The sequence below is a fragment of the Microcaecilia unicolor genome, chromosome 1 (assembly GCF_901765095.1).
Source record: "Microcaecilia unicolor chromosome 1, aMicUni1.1, whole genome shotgun sequence".
NCBI lineage: Eukaryota > Metazoa > Chordata > Amphibia > Gymnophiona > Siphonopidae > Microcaecilia > Microcaecilia unicolor.
The window spans coordinates 181,563,108-181,583,530 of NC_044031.1; the positions used below are offsets into that span (position 1 = coordinate 181,563,108).

At 41.1% G+C, this 20,423-nt stretch overlaps 1 protein-coding gene across 6 annotated transcripts in view; it reads left to right on the forward strand.

Annotated features, from left to right (window-relative positions):
* The window catches only part of MRTFA (myocardin related transcription factor A), a 342,546-nt gene that overhangs the window by 290,213 nt on the left and 31,910 nt on the right, over positions 1 to 20,423 (forward strand). For all 6 annotated transcript variants that reach the window (XR_003942109.1, XM_030202867.1, XM_030202876.1 and 3 more), the window contains 3 exons: positions 4,437 to 4,620; positions 10,038 to 11,138; positions 19,159 to 19,275. Coding sequence is in view for 5 of the 6 variants with exons in the window: in XM_030202867.1 (XP_030058727.1) it covers positions 4,437 to 4,620; positions 10,038 to 11,138; positions 19,159 to 19,275 (1,402 nt within the window). In the remaining variant the exon portion in view is untranslated. The remainder of the gene's footprint in view (positions 1 to 4,436; positions 4,621 to 10,037; positions 11,139 to 19,158; positions 19,276 to 20,423) is intronic.

Consider the following 20,423-nt stretch of genomic DNA (forward strand, 5'->3'; position numbering starts at 1 on the left):
GTGAAAAAAAAACTTAGAGGAGCAGCGGTGAGGGTCAAAAATTTACATCAGGTGTGGATGCTGTTTAAAAACACCATCCTGGAACCCCAGGCCAAATATATTCCGCATATTAAAAAAGGAGGACGGAAGACCAAACGACAGCTGTCATGGTTAAAAAGTGAGGTTAAGGAAGCTATTAGAGATAAAAGAAAATCTTTCAGAAAATGGAAGAACGAACCGTCTGAATATAATAAGGAACAGCATAAGGAATGTCGAGTCAAATGCAAAGCGCTGATAAGGAAGGCAAAGAGGGACTTTGAAAAAAAGATTGCGTTGGAGACAAAAACACATAGTAAAAAAATTTTTAAGTATATTAAAAGCATGAAGCTGGCAAAAGAATCAGTTGGACCGCTAGATAACCAAAGGATAAAAGGGGCAAACGAGGAAGACAAAGCCATAGTGGAGAGATTAAATTAATTCTTTGCTTTGGTCTTTACCGAGGAAGATTTGGGAGAGATACCGGTGCCAGAAATGGTATTCAGAGTTGACGAGTTGGAGAAACTAAATGAAATCTCTATAAACCTGGAGGATGTAATGGGGCAGTTCTACAAACTGAAGAGTAGCAAATCTCCTGGACTGGATGGTATTCATCCCAGAGTACTGATAGAACTGAAAAATGAACTTGTGGAACTATTGTTAGTAATATGTAATTTATCCTTAAAATTGAGCGTTGTACCGGAAGATTGGAGGGTGGCCAGTGTAATGCCAATTTTTTAAAAAAGGTTCCAGGGGAGATCCGGGAAATTATAGACCAGAGGGTTTGACTTCGGTGCCAGGCAAAGTGGTAGAGACTATTATGAAGAACAAAATTACAGAACATATTCAAAAGCATGGATTAATGAGACAAAGCCAACATGGATTTAGTGAAGGGAAATCTTGCCTCACCAATAAGTTACATGTCTTTGAAGGGGTGAACAAACGTGGATAAAGGTGAGCAAGTTGATATTGTGTATCTGGATTTTCAGAAGGCGTTTGACAAAGTACCTCATGAAAGACCAGATAAAATTGGAGAGTCATGGGATAGGAGGTACTGTCCTATTGTGGATTAAAAACTGGTTAAAAGATAGAAAACAGAGTTGGGTTAAATGGTCAGTATTCTCAGTGGAGAAGTGTAGTTAGTGGGGTTCCCCAGGTGTCTGTGCTGGGACCGCTGCTTTTTAACATATTTATAAACGACATGGAGGGGCATAAACGAACGGGGCGCCCAACTTTTCCTGAGGGCATCCTCACAGGATGTCCCCGCGAAGGGGCGGGAAAACCTGTATTATCGAAACAAGATAGGCGGCCATCTTTCATTTCAATAAAACGGTCGGGGACGCCCAAATCTCAACATTTAGGTCGACCTCCATTTCTGGCCGTCTTCAAATCTAAGCTAAAAGCCCACCTTTTTGATGCTGCTTTTAACTCCTAACCCTTATTCACTTGTTCAGAACCCTTATTTTATCATCCTCACTTTAATATTCCCTTATCTCTTGTTTGTCTGTCCTAATTAGATTGTAAGCTCTGTCGAGCAGGGACTGTCTCTTCATGTTCAAGTGTACAGTGCTGCGTTCATCTAGTAGCGCTATAGAAATGATTAGTAGTAGTAGACCTTAAGAGATGGTAGTCCCCAGTTTTCAGCCATAATGGAAACTGAGGACTCCCATCTCAAAAACGACCAAATCCAACTCATTTGGTCGTGGTAGGAGCCAGCATTCGTAGTGCACTGGTCCCCCTGACATGCCAGGACACCAATCGGGCACCCTAGGGGGCACTGCAATGGACTAACTGATGCACCAACTGAAAGGAAAAAGCCCTTCCCTTACGAGCGATTTGGAAAGGAACGGGCATGCATAAAGGAAATCGCATGCAAATGAGCTGCTCGCTATTAGCTCATTTGCACACGATTTCCTTCCTAAGGAGGGGAGGCCAGTGCAGTGCAGCCAAGCATTATGCGTGGCTGCTCTGCGCATGCCAAAGACGACTTCATACACGCAGACAAGCTGTGTGTATAATAGCTGTCTACAACTTTAAATAAATTGCCGTCTACAACCTTAAAAAAACACAAGTCCAGGTGAAAACGTCCAAGTGCTCGTCAGGGACGTCTTTTTTTTTTTTTTTTTTTTTTTTTAGTATGGGTGAAGGACGTCCAAGTGATAGGCGCCTTCGCTATGCCTCTGTCCCTGCGACGGGCAGTTGAGGACATCCAAAATGTGGATGTTTCTGTGAGAAGGACGTCCATGCCTTTGCTATGCCTCCGACACCCCCTTTATTTATTTGGATTTGGATCACAAGTAGCAGTGGGATTTGAACCGGCCACATCTGGATTGCAAGACTAGTGCTCTAACCACTAGGCCACTCCTCCACTCCCTTGAAATTTGGCCGTCCCTTGGGGTGGGGGGGGCAGTTCAGGACATCCAAAATGTTTGAAAGAAGGACGTCCATGCCTTCGCTATGCCTCTGCTGACACACACACACCTCCCCCCCCCCCCCCCCCCTCCCGGGACCTGCATATTGCTGCGATGGACCTGAGTATGATATTTGAGGCTGGCAAAAAAAGTTTAAGTTGTTTTTTTTCAGGGTGGGAGGGGGTTAGTCAGTACTGGGGGAGTCAGGAGAGGTCATCCCCGATTCCCTCCGGTGGTCATCTGGTCAGTTCGGGCACCTTTTTGAGGCTTGGTCGTAAGAAAAAATGGACCAAATAAAGTCGGCCAAGTGCTTGTCAGGGACGCCCTTCTTTTTTCCATTATCGCTCGAGGACACCCATCTGTTAGGCACGTCCCAGTCCCGCCTTCGCTACGCCTCCAACACGCCCCAGGGAACTTTGGTCATCCCTGCGACGGGAAGCAGTTGGGGATGCCCAAAATCGGCTTTCGATTATGCCGATTTGGGTGACCCTGAGAGAAGGACGCCCATCTCCCAATTTGTGTCGAAAGATGGGCGCCCTTCTGTTTCGAAAATAAGCCTGATAGAGTTGGGAGTAACTAGTGAGGTAATTAAATTTGCTGACGACACAAAGTTATTCAAAGTCGTTAAATCGTGGGAGGATTGTGAAAAATTACAAGAGGACCTTACGAGACTGGGAGACTGGGCTTCTAAATGTCAGATGACGTTTAATGTGAGAGAGTGCAAAGTGATGCATGTGGAAAAGAGGAACCCGAATTATAGCAATGTCATGCAAAGTTCCACGTTAGGAGTCACGGACCAAGAAAGGGATCTAGGTGTCGTCGTTGATACGTTGAAACCTCACTGTGCTGCTGTGGCTAAGAAAGTAAATAGGTATTAGGAAAGGAATGGAAAATAAAAATGAGGACGTTATTATGCCTTTGTATCGCTCCATGGTGCGTCTGCACCTCGAATACTGTGTTCAATTCTGGTCGCCGCATCTCAAAAAAGATATAGTGGAATTAGAAAAGGTGCAGAGATGGGCGACGAAAATGATAAAGAGAATGGGACGACTTCCCTATGAGGAAAGGCTAAAGCAGCTAGGGCTCTTCAGCTTGGAGAAAAGACGTCTAAGGGGAGATATGATAGAGGTCTATAAAATAATGAGTGGAGTGGAACGGTTAGACGTGAAGCGTCTGTTTACGCTTTCCAACAATACTAGGACTAGGGGGCATGCGATGAAGCTATAAGGTAGTAAATGTAAAATGAATCTGAGAAAATGTTTCTTCACTTAATGTGTAATTAAACTCTGGAATTAGGTTGCCAGAAAATGTGGTAAAGGCGGTTAGCTTAGCAGAGTTTAAAAAAGGTTTCGACGGACTTGGGGAAAATCCACTATTTTTGAGATAAGCAGCATGAATGTTTTGTACTTTTTTGGGATCTTGCCAGCTATTTGTGACCTGGATTGGCCACTGTTGGAAACAGGATGCTGGACTTGATGGACCTTTGGTCTGTCCCAGTATGGCAATACTTATGTACTTATGGATAACTTTGTTCCTTAAATAAATGAAGTAGTAATGTAAAAACTGTGTTATGTGTTTACTCAGATTCCCTTTGTCTAATATTACATTTTGTTTAAAGACCACATGGCATTGAGTGACGTGTAATAAGGTGGCATCAGGAGGAAGGGTACTTTTTCACATCACTGTATATCAGTACAACAGAAATAGTTTACTAGTTATCCTAGGCATGATAGAAGCTCCCTACAGATCAGGTTTCACATTCTAATACAGTTGTGCCTGATGGCGCTTCCTCTTGTTTTAAAGGATTAATAAGGTAGATTTGTGTTCATTAAGAAATAAGATCTTACTGTGAAAGGGTTATATACTGCTGCTACCTGGGGAATGTTCCCAGATTCCTTGTTGACATGTGATCTGCTTCACCTTTTTCATCCAGGTGATGCTGGAGATGAATACCAACCTCTGTCTCTTTCCTCACCATAGCTTGTTTGCCTCCTTCCCACTCTTCTGCAGGCCCTCAGGAGATCCGCAGATGGTCAGCTGCACCAGTACACCCACTGGTCGGAATATTTGCACGGTTACCTCCAGTGCCAGTGCCGTCACAGTGTCCTCAGGTTGTGGAGGGCTGATGCGACAGAACAGCAGTGCCTCAGGGGGGAAGGTGGGACCACTGCCTCCCAATCTGGATGAAATGAAAGTAAGAACTAGCTACTTGTATTCTTAAGGTTTAGGATGTATAACGCCACAGTTGTGTGCAATTGTTCTTTTACACACCAGCATCTCCCCACCCCTAGTTCCCTGCTGTACTCCCTTCCATAATTTCATATTCCAGAGTGCTCCAAACAACTTGTTAAGATCACCATGTCACAAAGGTCATCAAGTCTGTATACTTGCAGCCGGTGAATAAATCTAGTAAATCTTACTAAATTTTGCCTCGAAGCTCCAAAGACTGCTTTGAATACGCACTTGTCTTTTATCTGGAGTCCCATATACGATCATAGGCCAGCTATACCTAGAAAAAAGAAAGGGAAAAAAACTCTACAAAGAGAGGAGTTAGAAAGATGGATGCACCTCAAAAAAATTAAAACTCAACATGGAAAAGACAAAATTTTTATGCTTCCACTCTAAACCAGAAGAAATTCCTCAGACATTAACTATCAATAATGTCACTTTTCAGCTGTCCTCAACAATTAAGGTTTTGGGGCTTGATATCGGTAGTGCTATTTCATTAGAATCACAGGTAAATTCCACAGTTAAAAAAATGGTGTTAGCTAATGAAGAAGCTTCGTATAATTAGGACATTTTTTTAATCTAGTCAATATGAGTGATTCGTACATTTTTATTATCTCTCGATTTATTGCAATTTGATTTATTCGGCTGTTCTAAGGATCTATTAAGAAGGCTGCAAACAGTGCAAAATTACAGCAGTTAGATTAATTTTTGTTTTATCTAAGTTTGAAAGTATTCTCCCTTTTTATTTTAGGCTTCACTGGCTGCCCATTGCAGCCAGAGAGTTTCATTTATATTGGCTTGCTTTCTTTTTAAACTATTGTATGTGCAGATTCCTAGTTGTATGATTCCTTGTTTTTGTTTTGCATCCTCTAACAGAGTTTGGAGATGTATTGCTAATAATTACATTTCCAACTATTAAAGGAAAGAAAAGATTACGTTATTTTGATGAAGTCAAAAAGATATTAAATACTCCCAGGTTTCAACCTAATTATTATTTTTTTAATTGTACTTATAAATAGTAAGTCTGATTGTTAAGCACCTGACTCTCATAATGTATTGTCTGTTTTGGTGGCCCTTTGTTAGGTGAAAACATCTCTGCACGAATACAGGGAGTCCCTACAACCAGCCCCTCCAAATTACACAATGATTTAAAATTTAGAATTACTACTGTAATTGATGAAAGCAATATTTCTGTGTGCATCTGTATTAAAAATATAAGGGAAATCAAACAAAAATGTTACCAACAATAAAGAACGACAACATGAATAGAACAGCTCATAGATTTCCTGTTCTCAATCTAACCTCCTTGGGCTCCCTCACCTCCCGTGACCCGCCCCACGCTTCCCACTTCAAACCTGCAGCCCAGTCTGACCCCCCTTCAAACTCACAGCTCCTTCCTGCAGCAGTTCTGAGCACTAAAAAGAGCTGCTGGTACAGAGCTATGTACTTCAACAGTCACATCCAGGCTGTGCCGGAACCTCCCCCTCAGCAACAGGAAGTGTGTCACAGGGGAAGGTTCCAGGCCGGCAGAGCGTGGCTGTGAGTTGTGCAGTATATGGCTCTGTACCAGCAGCTCTTTTTCTTTTCTTTTTAATGCTCAGAACCGCTGTGGGAAGGAGCCACAGGTGTGGAGCAGATGGGGGAGGGAGGGAAATGGGTTGTGGGAAGTGGGTGAGCCAGAAGAGACAAAAGAAAAAGGAATTTATGCTGGGGCACCTGGAGAAGGGGAAGATGAAGGAGGCACTCAGTTCAGCAGTGTTTTTTTTTTTTTTTGGGGGGGGGGGAGGGGATGCCCCCCTTCACCCCCCCCCCTCCCCCCCAATTATGCCCATGCTACCAACAATAAAGAACCGCAGGGGAACCAGTCTACTAAAAATGCTGGCTCCTCCTACATCCCAATGGCTTGATTTTGTGCGTTTTGTACTTGGACATTTTTTTTTTTTTTTTAAATGGACCAAAAAATAAAACGTCCAAATCACAAAACGTTGTTCAAACAGTATTTTTGAAAAAAATACGTTTTTCTTTTTTTGAAAATGGCCTTCTTTCCTATTTAGATTTTGGACGTTTTTTGCAAAACGTCCAAAGTTGGACTTAGACGTCTTATCGAAAATGCCCCTCCACATAAGCTAGTCTAGATGAGGAGTGAATGATTTTTCGGTTGCCATTTCAAGTTTATTGAGGTATTTGATATACCATACTAAAGGCTTGGGAGAAGAGCCAGGCTTTCACCTGCTTCCTGAAGTAGAGGTAGTCTTGTGTTTCAGAGTGTGGGGGCTACTCCTGAGAAAGTGGGCACCACATTGTGTGATTTATTGTAATCTTCTCCTCTTCTCTTTTATTCCCTTGAATATATTCTGGAGTTTAACTAAAGTTCGGTATATTAAAATGATCTCCGTTTACTAAAGATACGACTTTGAGTCCCTCCGGTCTGACCACTGCTTTGCATGCATTTATCTCACTATTACAAAAACTTGTAATCAAGGGGAGAAAAGTGGGGAGTTAAGACTAATCTCTTTTGCAGTTAAATAACTAGAAAGGTGATAAAGATAAAATCTCTGTGTTCTGATGGAGACAATAACAAGGCCTTGAGGAGAAGGTGGCCAGAGGTATTTTGGAGAAAATTCCCACTGAATGTGATCAGGTGTCTGCCCTCAGCATGTACACTTCTTTTATTGGCTCTGTGCTCACCAGGAGAGTGTACTGGGGAGATGGTGGGGTTATTTAAATGAGCAACTGAAATCAGAATAGAAGAAGCATTTTTCTATCCTTTGGCCAATGCAGAAAAGTTAAGTCTCTCTTATTCAAAAAACAGGAACCTTTCATTTAGATACATCAGTGTCTTTCACGTTGGTCTCATATTTTCACTATAGCTTTTATTTTACCATTACTTTTAGTGATATTCAAACTGCAGTACAGTTGAAATAGTCTGAGCTGCTTTCTTCTATTAATAAGTACTTGGTGTTCTTGCTTTGGAAGCACATATACTTGCTTCCAAAGCACACACACCAAGTATGTAATGATAATTATTATTATTATTTGTATTTTGCTCTATGAAAGCTTCTGTGCTACAGAATACAGAACTCCTTGTCCTATAGAAATACATTTAATTTTTTCATGGGGGTCTTATTTCTCTGAGCCTTTGGTCCAATTTGATCCATTTTTTAGCGCACTGTATCTTTATACCAGTTTTTCCAGCCTGGTGAGTTTCATCCCATCCCATTCCATTTCAGAGTTATTTTGTCCTCAGACCTGCCCCCATAGAAATACACTGTGCTATATTTTTTTTTTTGGGGGGGGGGGGGGGAGGAGTCTTAATTCTCTGGAACCCATGGTCCAATTTTGCTTATTTTTGAACTTGATATGTCTCTTTCCTGGATGTTCCAACACATCAAGTGTCATCCCATTCTGTTAAATGTTTGGAGTTACTTTGCCCCCAGGCAGATATTTTTGTATAACTCTTTTCAACTTCCATTGGGTAGGAAAGAATAACAAGTTATTTGTTCTAAACTCTACCAACCAACCTGGAAAAAGAGCCTTTCTGGTTTTATGTGAAAATTGAGATCTCCACAAGTCTCACAAACTGCACTGTCTTGTGCTAAAACTGAAAGAGGGAGGGATGGGGGGTTTCAAATGTGATGTGGCATCACAGTGCTTGCCAGTGTAAGATAACTGTGCACCCAAGAAGAGTACAGCTACTTTTATGTGATCTGTACGTAGCATTCCTGGAGCTGTAGTTTGAGCGGAGGAGACATTGGCATATAGACAGATATTTTATACTATATATGAGCACAAGTTTAGAATGTACACATATTTACAGCTTTCATTTGCACACTGTTGGGGCTGGTTCTGGAATCCGGTTTTACATGTCACATGTTATTAAAATAGGTGCTTTTTTGGACTTCTTACATAAGAAGTTATCAATAGAAATAAAAAAAATAAAACACGGAAAAGAAAATAAGATGACACCTTTTTTATTGGACATAACAGTACATTTCTTGATTAGCTTTCGAAGGTTGCCCTTCTTCGAAGGATGCTATATTGGAGAAACAAGCCAGATGTTGAAGACAAGATTGATTTTACATAGACATCACATGAAAAATGCTAGTGCCAGCCAGGATTCCACTCCGGTGGGGCAGCACTTTACAAAACCAGAACACTGTACCAGTGATTTCATAATAAAAATCCTGAAAGGTAACTTTAAAACAATACAGGAACGTAAGACCTTTGAAGTCAGAATGATTGAATATTTTGACACCCACCAGACAGGACTTAACAAAGATCTGGGTTTTCTAGCCCATTATAAACCATAAAGTTGTTTTGCTCTTTGTCACCCTCCTCTCACCTATCCACCCCCATCCTGTTAGACTGTCACTGAAATGCTTTGATGTCTCACTTATATATACTGTCATCTACCAACACTTGCTTATTTCCGATCTGACGAAGAAGGGCAACCTTTGAAAGCTAATCAAGAAATGTATTAAGTTATGTCCAATAAAAAAGGTATCATCTTATTTTCTTTTCCATGTTTTATTTTGTTTTATTTCTATTGATTACCTTTAAAAGTGGACTAACACAGCTACCACACCTCTCTACATAAGAAGTTATAAAATTGCTATCACATGTTTAGTAATACATCTGCATACAGAGCAGCTAAAAATCCATCTAAGCTTTCATGGTGTGTATACTCTTTTAGCCCGATTAAAATGCGCTGATTTACTCTGTCAGCCACCCACAAGCATAACAGATGTAGAGAATTTGAGCATTTTGTACATATGTACCTTGTAGTTGGTTGTTAGGGGCAAACTGAGTGGTGCATTTTTGGAAAGAAGAGACCCTAGTTATAAACTGAACAGGCACTAGTTAGACAAACTCAGCAACCTAGTTTGCATAAGGAAGGTAGGTGATCATTTATTAATTCAGTGCTTTGAATTTGGGTTAAGCATGTAAGATCAAGAAAAATGAGAAACTCTTTAGTCTTAAAGCTGAATAAAATCTTTCACATTTCTTGGACGGGAAAAGTTTGAGTTAAAATAAGTGTTGGACAGCTTAAGCATATACATAAAATCCTGAATTTTTATAACAGATGTTAAAAATTCCTTTTGTAGTTGGTTGTCGGAGAGAGATTGCATGGGTATGTTCCCCAGAAAATGAGCTTCCAGGGCCCAACAAAGTGCACATACAGCAATATAAATAATTGAAATTTGCCTCTGTAGAGTTTCAAATTAAAAAAACTAACCATGTACCTTTTGTTGAAACTTTGTCTCATACAGAACTATACATTTGTTATCAGATTTAAACAAATAATATATGAAGGGATTTCACATAGTCCATAGGTCATTTTCCTTCTTTCTAATGAAAAGGCTTGAATTTCCTTTCTTCTAGGTGGCGGAGCTGAAACAAGAGTTAAAGCACAGGGGCCTACCTGTATCGGGGACAAAGATTGACCTTATAGAGAGACTAAAGGCCTACCAGGAACTGAATGGGATTGCCAGCACCACAGTGTTGGTTTCAAAGAACAGCATGACAACCGCCATCCTGCCAAAAACCGGAGAAGTGGTGGTAGCATTCCCAACCTCCCGGCTTAGCACAGGGCCAGCTTTCGTCTCCAGTATGGCCACCACTGAGGTAGCAGGAGCTAAGGTGACAAGTGGTGCCATCATGAAGTTTGGTAGCACCGGCTCCACACCACCAGTCTCCCCTACCCCATCTGATCACTCTATGATCAGCACAGATGAGAACTCAACCAGTGATGCCTTTGGGGAAATGGTGTCTTCTCCCCTGACCCAGTTGACGCTGCAAACCTCACCAGTGTCACTGCTAATGAAAGAGGAGAACCCTGCTGTCGTTTGCAGCCTAGCCATGATTTCCAGTGGCAGTAAGGAAACAGACAGCCGAGATAAAGACCAGATGCTGCAGGAGAAAGATAAGCAAATCGAAGAACTGACTCGTATGCTGAAACAGAAGCAGCAGCTGGTGGAGATGTTGAGGTTGCAGCTGCAGCAGGAAAAACGTTCACAGCAGCTGGGACCGAACAGGGTACGCATGGCTTCTGGCAGAGAGCAGGAACTCAGCTATACAGTGAAACAGGAGAGTGATTTTAAAACTTGCCAATTGTCTGGCAGTGGTTTCACTGCAGCCACTGGCCAAGTGGACAAACTCCATTCCACCACCAGCCAAATGGATGTTTCAGAGACCCATCCAGTGCCAAAGAAATCAGTAGTGGTAAAGCAGGAGGTTCTAGGAGATGCTGAGATGCCATGCAAGTCACCAGCTGTGCCACATATCTTTCTCAAACATCTGCCACAACTGCAAGTGGAAAAGGGGGGCCAGAGCAAGCCGTTGAAGGTAACGGCCCCACCATCAACACGCTCCACAGACGTCGCGGGGCCCCACGTAGTCCTGACGGTGACCAGTCCAAACGCAGACCGGCGAAGCTTATCTCCACAGGCTGCCAATATGAGGAAAAGATGCACTGTGTTACAGGTTTGTGCCTTCCTCTTTCATTGCTTTCTGTGGGAGGAACTGGCTTTTTTCAATCTGTGTTACTATTTGACATCTGGCATTGAGTTTTCAGAAATGTAGGTGCTTGTTTACATAACCACCTGATTATTATTTGATAGAGAATGTAATAAGTAACTGCTTTCTCCCCCCCCCCCCCCCCCCCCCCCCCCCGGCTCAAGCATATTTTCTTTGAGCTTCTGTATTCCCACCAATTTTAAAACAAGCACCCATCTGTGGATAGGAAAACACATTGCAACTTAACCTTCTAGTAATCATGGTATCCCTACAGCAGGTGAATTCATGTTAACAGTCATTTGCTCACCTTTCTCCCTGGCATTTTCAGGAGGTTTATAGCAGTTTTTGCTATCTCCAGTAGCAGCATATCTCCTTTCCTGGCTTGTTTAGTGCACACGCACCCTCTTCTCTCCAGTATGCCTTTCTGAAGCATGCAAATCCCTCACACCTTCATTCAGGATACCAAAAGGAAATTTTTAGAGTTACAGATCCAGCCTGACCTGAAACTATACCTCCAGGAATTCAGTGCAGTGAGCAACTGGCCTCATTGGCATGAATAACAGAATCACACATATGACTAGATCCTTGTATTTGTGTGAGGTACATATGAGCTGGAATGAAAGGCAAAGCGAGTAATCTAATCTGAGAGTTATATACTGTACAGCAAAATCCGGGCACACCAAAGGCCCACCCCTTATGGTTTACAACAGCACAAAATAACCAAGTATAAGGACATTTACAATACAATATAACAACAACATTTATATTTTAAGACTAACCTTTCAGTTTATTGCAGATTACATAGATAGCTAGTTATTACTAAAAATTACAGTAAATATTATCCTAGACTAAGTTATAATTGTCAAAGTATAAAACTTACTGTTTAAGATAAAAAAAATTTCAAACTGAAGAACGTTTTCAACTTGACGTAAAAACATGTAATCCTTACATAATCTAAAACTGCATTGGAGAGAGTTCCAAACGTTAATAAATAATACACAGTAAACTGCAAAATCTACACAATCCATGGCCTAGCAGGGACCTTCCAACACACTGTTGCTGGGAAACCTCTGTTGTTTGTCTGGAAGAGTTTAGTTTATTGATATTTAATATACAGCCCTTCACATTGCATCAGAGCAGTATACAATCCAAAATTTATGAAGACAAAGAAAGGAACTACAACTTGCATAGGAAAGGAATAGAGAAGGAACAGGAGTGAGAGAAAAGACCATCATACTAGGTAGACTGCGGTTCAGGGCCCGAGTCCCCAGCAGAGGCCACAAAAGGAAAAGCTTCTGCAAACAAATGAGCCTTCAATAAGGACTTAAATCGAGGGAAAGATTGTTCAGATTGTAAGAACAGGGGAAGGGTATTCTAGAAAGAGGGGACTAGGCAGAAGAAGGCGGAATGATGAGTAGACATTTTTCCCCCCATTAACTGCTCTGCCTCTTTAAGCACTTGGTTTTTGCAGTTTGCCAGGCTGCGATTAAGAAATGTTAAATGTTTGGGCCAAAATTTGGGAACTCCAACTGGACCAGGGTTCTACTTTAACTAGTTTCCAGCTACTTTGTTGGTACTTTTGATATCTATCATTTCTGTTTCATATCTCAACAGCTCTTTTTTTCATACTGCTGTTTTAATTTATTCTTTGAGGGTAAGGATTTAAGGCTTTTTCTTATTAATGCAGCCATTTTGGATAATTTTCATTTTTTTGCATCCTTGGTTCTTTCAGATACCACTCTACTGATGACATCTCTGCATGCTCTGAATTCATTGCTTCCTCTATATAGTTATTTTTCACAACCTACACTTTTTGTGTTGCTGCACAGTAGTGTAACTGATTATATTTCTATGATATCAGTAGTTGGTCCTTTTCCTGGTTAATCTTGCCATGTTTTACTTTTGGTACAAGGTTTAGCTTAGGTAGCAGTTTTCTCTTCTGCATCCATTATACATATATGTTTACCAGTAGAATGGGAACTTGGCCATCTCCTGGTCTCTCATCCATCTTTCCTCTTCATTTCACTTCATGACCTGTCTTTTGTTCTTCTCTTCTTGTCTTGCACTTTTATCTTTCACTAGTATTTCATTTGTTACCACCTCCAGTTGCCTTGGCTATTCCAGCACCTTTCTTCTGGTGCTTCTCACTAAATCTCCTCCTAAGAACTTGAGTTGCCATTCTGGGTCAGACCAAAAGTCCATCTAGCCCATTAATCTGTTTCTAACAGTGACCAGTCCAGGTCATAACACTGGTTAACCTCAGGGGTAAGCAGTGCCTTTCTTAAAGTCTGCCTTAATAAGTTTATCTACTTTTCCTACATTTGTTCAAACCTTTTTAAACTCGGGTACATTAACTGCTTTTGTCACTTGCTCTGCCAATAAGTTCCAGAGCTTGGCTATATGTTGAGTGAAAAAATGTTTTCTCCATTTTGTAGATAACATTATGAAGAGTCCCCTAGTTTTTATACTATTTGAAAGAGTACATAATCTATTCACATTTACCCGTTCCACTCCATTCAGGATTTTATAGAACTCGGTCATATTGCCCCTCAGCCGTCTCTTCTCCTGCATGAAGAGGCCTAACCTCTTTAGCCTGTCCTCATATGAGAGTTGTCCCATCTGCTTAATCGTTACAGAGACCCTTCTTTGTATCTTATCCAGCTCCACTGCATTGTTTTTGAGATGCAGTGACCAGAATTACACACAATATTCAAAATGCAATCTCATCACAGAGCGATACGTATGCATTATAATATTCTTTGTTTTGTTCTCTATTCCTTTCCTAATAATTCCTAACGTTTGCTTTTTTGGCCACTGGCATACACTGAGCAGAAGATTTCAACATATTGTCCAAAATGCCACCTATCCTTTTCCTCAGTGGTGACTCCAAATGTGGAACCTATCATCGTGTAGCTGTAATTTGGGGTAGTCTTCCCGATGTGCGTCACTTTGCACTTGCCCACATTAAATTTCATCTGTACTTTTTCTTATATAGTTTTGCGTATCTTGCGTTTGAAGTATCAGGTTTGCTTGTTTCTTCCTATTCGCTATTGACAGATATCTGGATTTTTCTTCAGTTTTATTTTTATCACCACAGTCCTTCTAATATATTGTTTATCACCATGGTCCTTCCTAAATTTTATTTTACTTTATTTATTTACACACGTATTTATCTCTATACATCTTTTCACATTCTTGTTTCTCTTTCACATTTTCTGTCTCTGTATTTTCATCATGTTTGAATATTTTATTTGTTTTTTAATGTTGTTGATAGACCCCTGAAGAAGGCTTTATACCGAAACACGACCCATGTAGGATCAGGATCATACACGCATTTGGCATGTCAACACTGTACATGACATTGTTGGAGAATAAAGTACTTTCAGAAGCTGTGGACTTATTTTTAGACTGACATCCTGGAATACTTGTCTTCCACTCTTTTTTCTGCTTTTGCTTTCTGTGGAAGCCTGGTGTTCCTGTTGTTTGTTGCCATGAACAGGTTCAGCATGACCTATAACTGCACTAGGAACATTATCTTGCACTGATGCTGCTGTGATCATGGTATTAGTGCTGAGGTTATGAGTGATCACCTTTTTATCAAGCAGCTTGCAGCCAGTATGAATTTTATTTGTGTGATTGAAATGTTAGAAGTTATTCCAGTCATCCAGCAATGGGTTCTATGTGTCAGGCTGCAAATAAGAGTAATAACTAAAAATGATAGTGGAAACATGGATTCTTGTTTGGTCAAATCTGTCTGATGTAACACTCTCATGTCAGCTGGTTGGTGGTGCTGGGGTAGGATCTGGAGGAACACAGAGACCCAGAAGACTGGATGTTTGTTCAGCAATTGCACTAGTAGTGGCAGCTATATAGGTTATAGTTAAACTTTAAGGTTAGAAATGGGAGTAGTAGCGGGTAGGAGTGGACTATCTCAACCCAGCCAGGGGTTTTCAGGATATCCACAATAAATATGCGTGAGAGATTTGCCCTGAGGACTGGGTTGGAAAGTCCTGATATAGGGGATTTTGCATGCTCATCTGTCCAGGTGGGTAGAGTACAAAAGATGACAAAAACTATATTGGATAAGGAGAAAGAGCTTACAAAATTATGAGAAGCAGGATTTGTGATACTAAATAAGTTTAAAATATTTGTGGTCATGCTGTATAGTTGGTAGTGGGATGCATCCTTGGCATCGTGGAGTTTGTGGTTCTGTCCCATCTTGACTACTGCAGAATCCCTGCATATTCTTGAACCAAAAACAGAACGATATATGTGTCAATAAGAACCTTCATGCACACAGGCAAAGGATCTACTGTCTTACCTTTTTCAGTCATATTGTGAATAAATATTATTCCATCATATTTACTGTAATGCAGTTTATTTGGACATTTAAAGAAGACTAGTACAACTTCAAATTATGTAAAATGACGCTGGACATAGGAATTATGTCAGGGCCATGTCCCTGTCAGATGTATTATATTGCTATCTTTAAGATTAGATCCCCTGCTGTAAAATACTGAGCCTTACCTTTGGAATGCATAGAGGGCCAGCACCTGGATACTTAGTTCATTGGATTTAGTGCTGTGTTCTTGTTTGATCTTTACACTTGAGTCAGGACTTCTGTCTGGCAGTGCCTTGGTGTAGCCAGGATTCAGTTTTTCAGGGTAGACTGTGGGGCAATTCATTTTATCTGTACTCCCCCCCCCCCCCCCCCCCCCCCAGTTAATAATTACCTTTGCTGGCAGGGATGTCTGGTCCCTGCCAGCTGATCAGATCTGCTGTCTAGAACTGCCCCAGTGCTGCCTCAGCAGTGAAGAAATTGGCAGCCTCCTTTCCAGCTGCCGATGCCGGCACTCCTCACACATGCTCAGTTCATTAGCGAACTGAGCATACGCGAGGAGTACCAGTGTAAGTGGCTGGAAAGGAGGCCACCGATTTCTTCAGTTCCAAGGCAGCACTGGGGCAGTTTGGACAGCGAATCTCATTAGCTGGCTTGGATTGGGCACCCCTATCAGCCATTCAACAGGTACTTTGGGTTGTGGAGGGGGTCTGAGCCTAAAATAAGACTCCTCTGTGGCTACACCATTGCTGTTAGCAAAGGAACTGCACCCACCAGAACAAGGGGAAGATCCATCAGTCCGATGGCTCCCTCTCAACTGTGAAACCTTTTGTCCCTAGGGCTAAGATCACAACTTGGTTGTGTCCTTTTGTAAGAACCCTTGTGCCAGATGTTTGATCTAGATTTGATCTTGCTATAATCTGTTCTATTTTTTAACGGGAGGATCATTAGAACATCACAATATCGTTTATCTGATAGCATTTTGGTATGGCTGCTGGCAGGAAGATTTTAACTTCATATTGTTTTGTAGGTGGTGTTGAACAAGGGATTAGAGGAGAACTGGAGGCCATTTTCAGTCTGTGGTCAGGTTGTTCTCTCTGGAGTCCTAATCTGTACTTTGATCAGTTTCCTCAGGCTTTTAGAGGTGTGATGGGCCTACTTTGCATGTAGGACATGCCCTTTGTCCATATTGATAACTGAAGACATTAAGTCTTCTGTTTTTTTTCTCTCGTTGTAATTTCTCCATTATTGTTTTGGAATGTGCAAAGCCAAAACATTTTTGGTAAAATTTTGGATTAGTGTGCACAAAATCAATTATACATATGTAAACTTATGAATTAATGAACAATTGATATGCACATTTTAAAAAGTTCTAATGTGTGTACAAAGCAGTTGCTGAAATGAATGTATGAAAGAAATTGATTTAAATAAAACCAACAACAAAATAACCCTGAAAATTGGGGCAGAAATTGTCAGAAAAATCCCAAAATTAATCAAAACATTTTAGATTGTGCACATTCCTAAACAATAATGGAGAAATTAACAATCAAAAAAATTACGTAATACCTTTAATTCTCAATATGGACAAGGGGCACATCCTACATGCAAGGTTGCCCCCATCACACACCACCAAAAGCCTGGAGAAACTAATCAGAGTACAGTTTAGGACCCCAGAGTGACCAGTAGCCTGACCACAGCCTGAAAATGGCCTCCAGTTCTCTAGTACATACCTTGTTCAACACCACCAAGACAACAATATGAATTAAGATAAAACCTTCCTGCCAGCAGCCATGCCAGAATGCTACCAGGTTAAAAACAGTACTTTAAATTTAACAAGGCTGGGGAGTCAGTAAAAATGTACTACTCCAGAAACAAACATTTATAACATTATATATATATACTAGTAAAAAAGGCCCGTTTCTGAAACCAATGAAACGGGCGCTAGCATGTGGCTTTTTGTGTGTGTGTGTGTGTGTGTGTGTGTGTGTATGTGTCACAGAGTTATTTTGTGTGTGAGTGTGCGGTGTGTGTGCAGATTGTTGATGTGTGTCTTTTTTTGTTTTGTTTTGTTTTTTGCTTGGGGGTTGGGGGATGTGCTGTGCTGTCCTTGGTCGCTGTTTGGTGCTGGCTGGGTCGCGGGTAATCCTTCCAGCTGGGCCGCAGCTTGACCTGTTCGCCCACGTCCCAGATGGTGACGGGCACGTTTTCCGGCTCCTCTGACTCCATGTCAAGCGATCCCAAATATAGTCTGTGCTATAGGCCCTCTGGCACTCTTCAGTACTGGCATTAGGCATTTAAAAATTTCTCCCCCCCCCCCCCCCCCCCGGTCTATTTTTGCACATACCCACAGCAGGAATATTCTTCTCTCGTTCCAGCGGTGGTTCTGTGCTCTCCGTGCTGCACAGATAATGAGCCATTCTGCTTGGGAATGCTCCTACCTTATTGTCACGTAGTTTCCTCTGATTGGTCCGTCTTACGTTGCCTAGTGTTGCCTGGGAATGGTGTTGTGATGGTCCTTTGTGTTTCAGAATGTTGAGGGTGTTTTTTCTGATTGGTCCGTCATGCGAGGGCGGGGCAGAGAGACATGGTCAGTGTTGTGGCTTCACCACCATGAATCCATGAACCCTTCAGTGAGTGACTGAGTGACTTCAGAACGTTGTCTTCAGAACGTTGAGGGTGAGTTTTATTATAGTAGATATATATCTTCTGGGTCTAAAGTACTGGTAAATATAAGTTATATTTACCAGTACTTGAGATCCAGAGCAAAACTTTAATGCTTAATATCAGAACAGTAGAAAAATAGAGGAGACTGAGTCGAAGGTTTCGTGTACTGACAACACAGCCCTGAATATAAGGGATGACAGAGAGATCAAAGCTGGATCAAAACATCTGGCTAAGTCTGAAGGATCTTGATCAGATGTCATTATATATAACACTAGAGATATATGCTAACAAATCCACATCCCTAGTAATATGTATATTTCTTGAAATATGATTATGATTGGTGAGATTTATAAAATGGTTTGTAATATACCTTGGACTCCTTTTGGAAAGGTAAGTTAGAAATTTAAAAATAAATTTAATTGGGTAGGACTAGCTTGAGTGGTTGATCTTTCTGCCATCAGTTTTTTCAAAATATGGTAGACTGAAGGAGGATACAGCTTGAGTTTGCATTGTGCATTTTTTTGCATCACTTTATTTCAATTTTTAACAGTCATTAATTGAGCCTCACATACTAATACACTTAGCAGGTACATACTGAAACAAGATGAAGAACAAAAGTAGAGTATTCTGTCTGCACACCTCTGTTTTGCGTTTTTGCACTGCTGTGGTGTGTAATGCAGGCAGTTGTGGTGCAGTCCCTCACACCTCATCAGTGAAAGGCTGCAACAGGATGTTCCTTCTAAAATGTTGCTCCTCTGATTTTCTTTGAGTCTTGAGTCGCACACCTCCCTTTAGTTGGCCCAAAGCTTGGAAGCTGCTTCACTAGGATGTTTGTTGTAGGATGAGATACTGCTAGTCTACATAAGGCATACTGCGCAAATGCTGTGGACCCATTCTCACTGCCTGTGTGTGAGGCACAGAGGGCCTGTGACAAAGCTTGTGGGGTTTGATGCAGAAGCCTCAGTGTTCTCTTTTCCTCCACAGAGAGCCCAGTCAATGCCCACAAATGCTGCTAACCAGTTGCAACTTGAGCTTCCTATGAGCAACTTGCTGCCAAAGCCGCAACTGCAGGCAGGAGTCTTCAATCAGCCCGTCCCAAAGGTGAGAGGCTATGCTGGGCTTACAGCAGCCATGTTACCTGGGAAGGGAGCCAGAGAGTAAGTGCTGTGTGTACCGATAAAGAATATTATTAGTAGCAGTTCCTCTCCATTCTGTATTTGATTGTACCCTTATTCCTGGGGGAATTCAGCATCAAAGTATAAATAAAATCAGTGCACTGTTTAAAATTATTTGTTATTTCATTTGTCATGATAACGCTGAATAATCAATATTTGAGTGGTTACTAATTTAAACAACATTATAGACCCAGTGCTTTTTCAATTCGCATCATCATCCCCACTTCTTTCAGAACTACCCTTCCCTCTTCACTGCCTCCTATCAGCTTACCCTCCTCCCTCCAGAAGTTTCTGCCCCTTTCCTTTCTCTCTCACCACAGATTTTCCCATTATTGCCTCCAACTGTGCACCACCTCTGTTACCCTCTTTTCTCTCTGTGTGGTCTTCAAACACTCCTTCTTACCTTGCTCACTCTGAATTCCTCAATTTTTTTCCCCACACTGACGTAGCCAGGAATTTTCAACAAGGGGTGTGTCTGTAGCCAGTTCCAGGGTTATTGCACAGTTCTTAATCATTAGGCTCTCACACACAACACTATTATTTGTTCTTGTGTATGCTAAACATGCCTATGTTAAATACTGGTGTCAACAGATGAAATGTTAGATACAATACTAATGTTGTGACCTAGATATAGTGGTAAAACATTTAAAATTAAGATTCACATTCCAATAGACCCAAACATATGTACAACATAAACCATGTAAGTATTGCAACAAAAAATATAAATTGATAAATGTAATATAAACTTATGAAAATTGTATTGAAAACTTACAAAGGATATACAACCATCAAAGTAAACTGACTAAACCAAAAGTATTACTTAATGGTGAAATAATTAAAAATAGTTAATTTAGACAGAGTGGACACCCTGGAGGGAGTAGACAACATAAGAAGTGATCTAAATAAATTAGAAGAATGGTCTAATGGCAGTAATAATTGAATGCAAAGAAGTGTAGAATAATGCACATGGGGTATAGGAACCCCAAAGACCTGTATTTGCTAGAGGGTAAGAGCTGATGAGCACAGACCAACAAAACCTAATTGGATTTGATTATTTGCCTATCCAAATCTGAG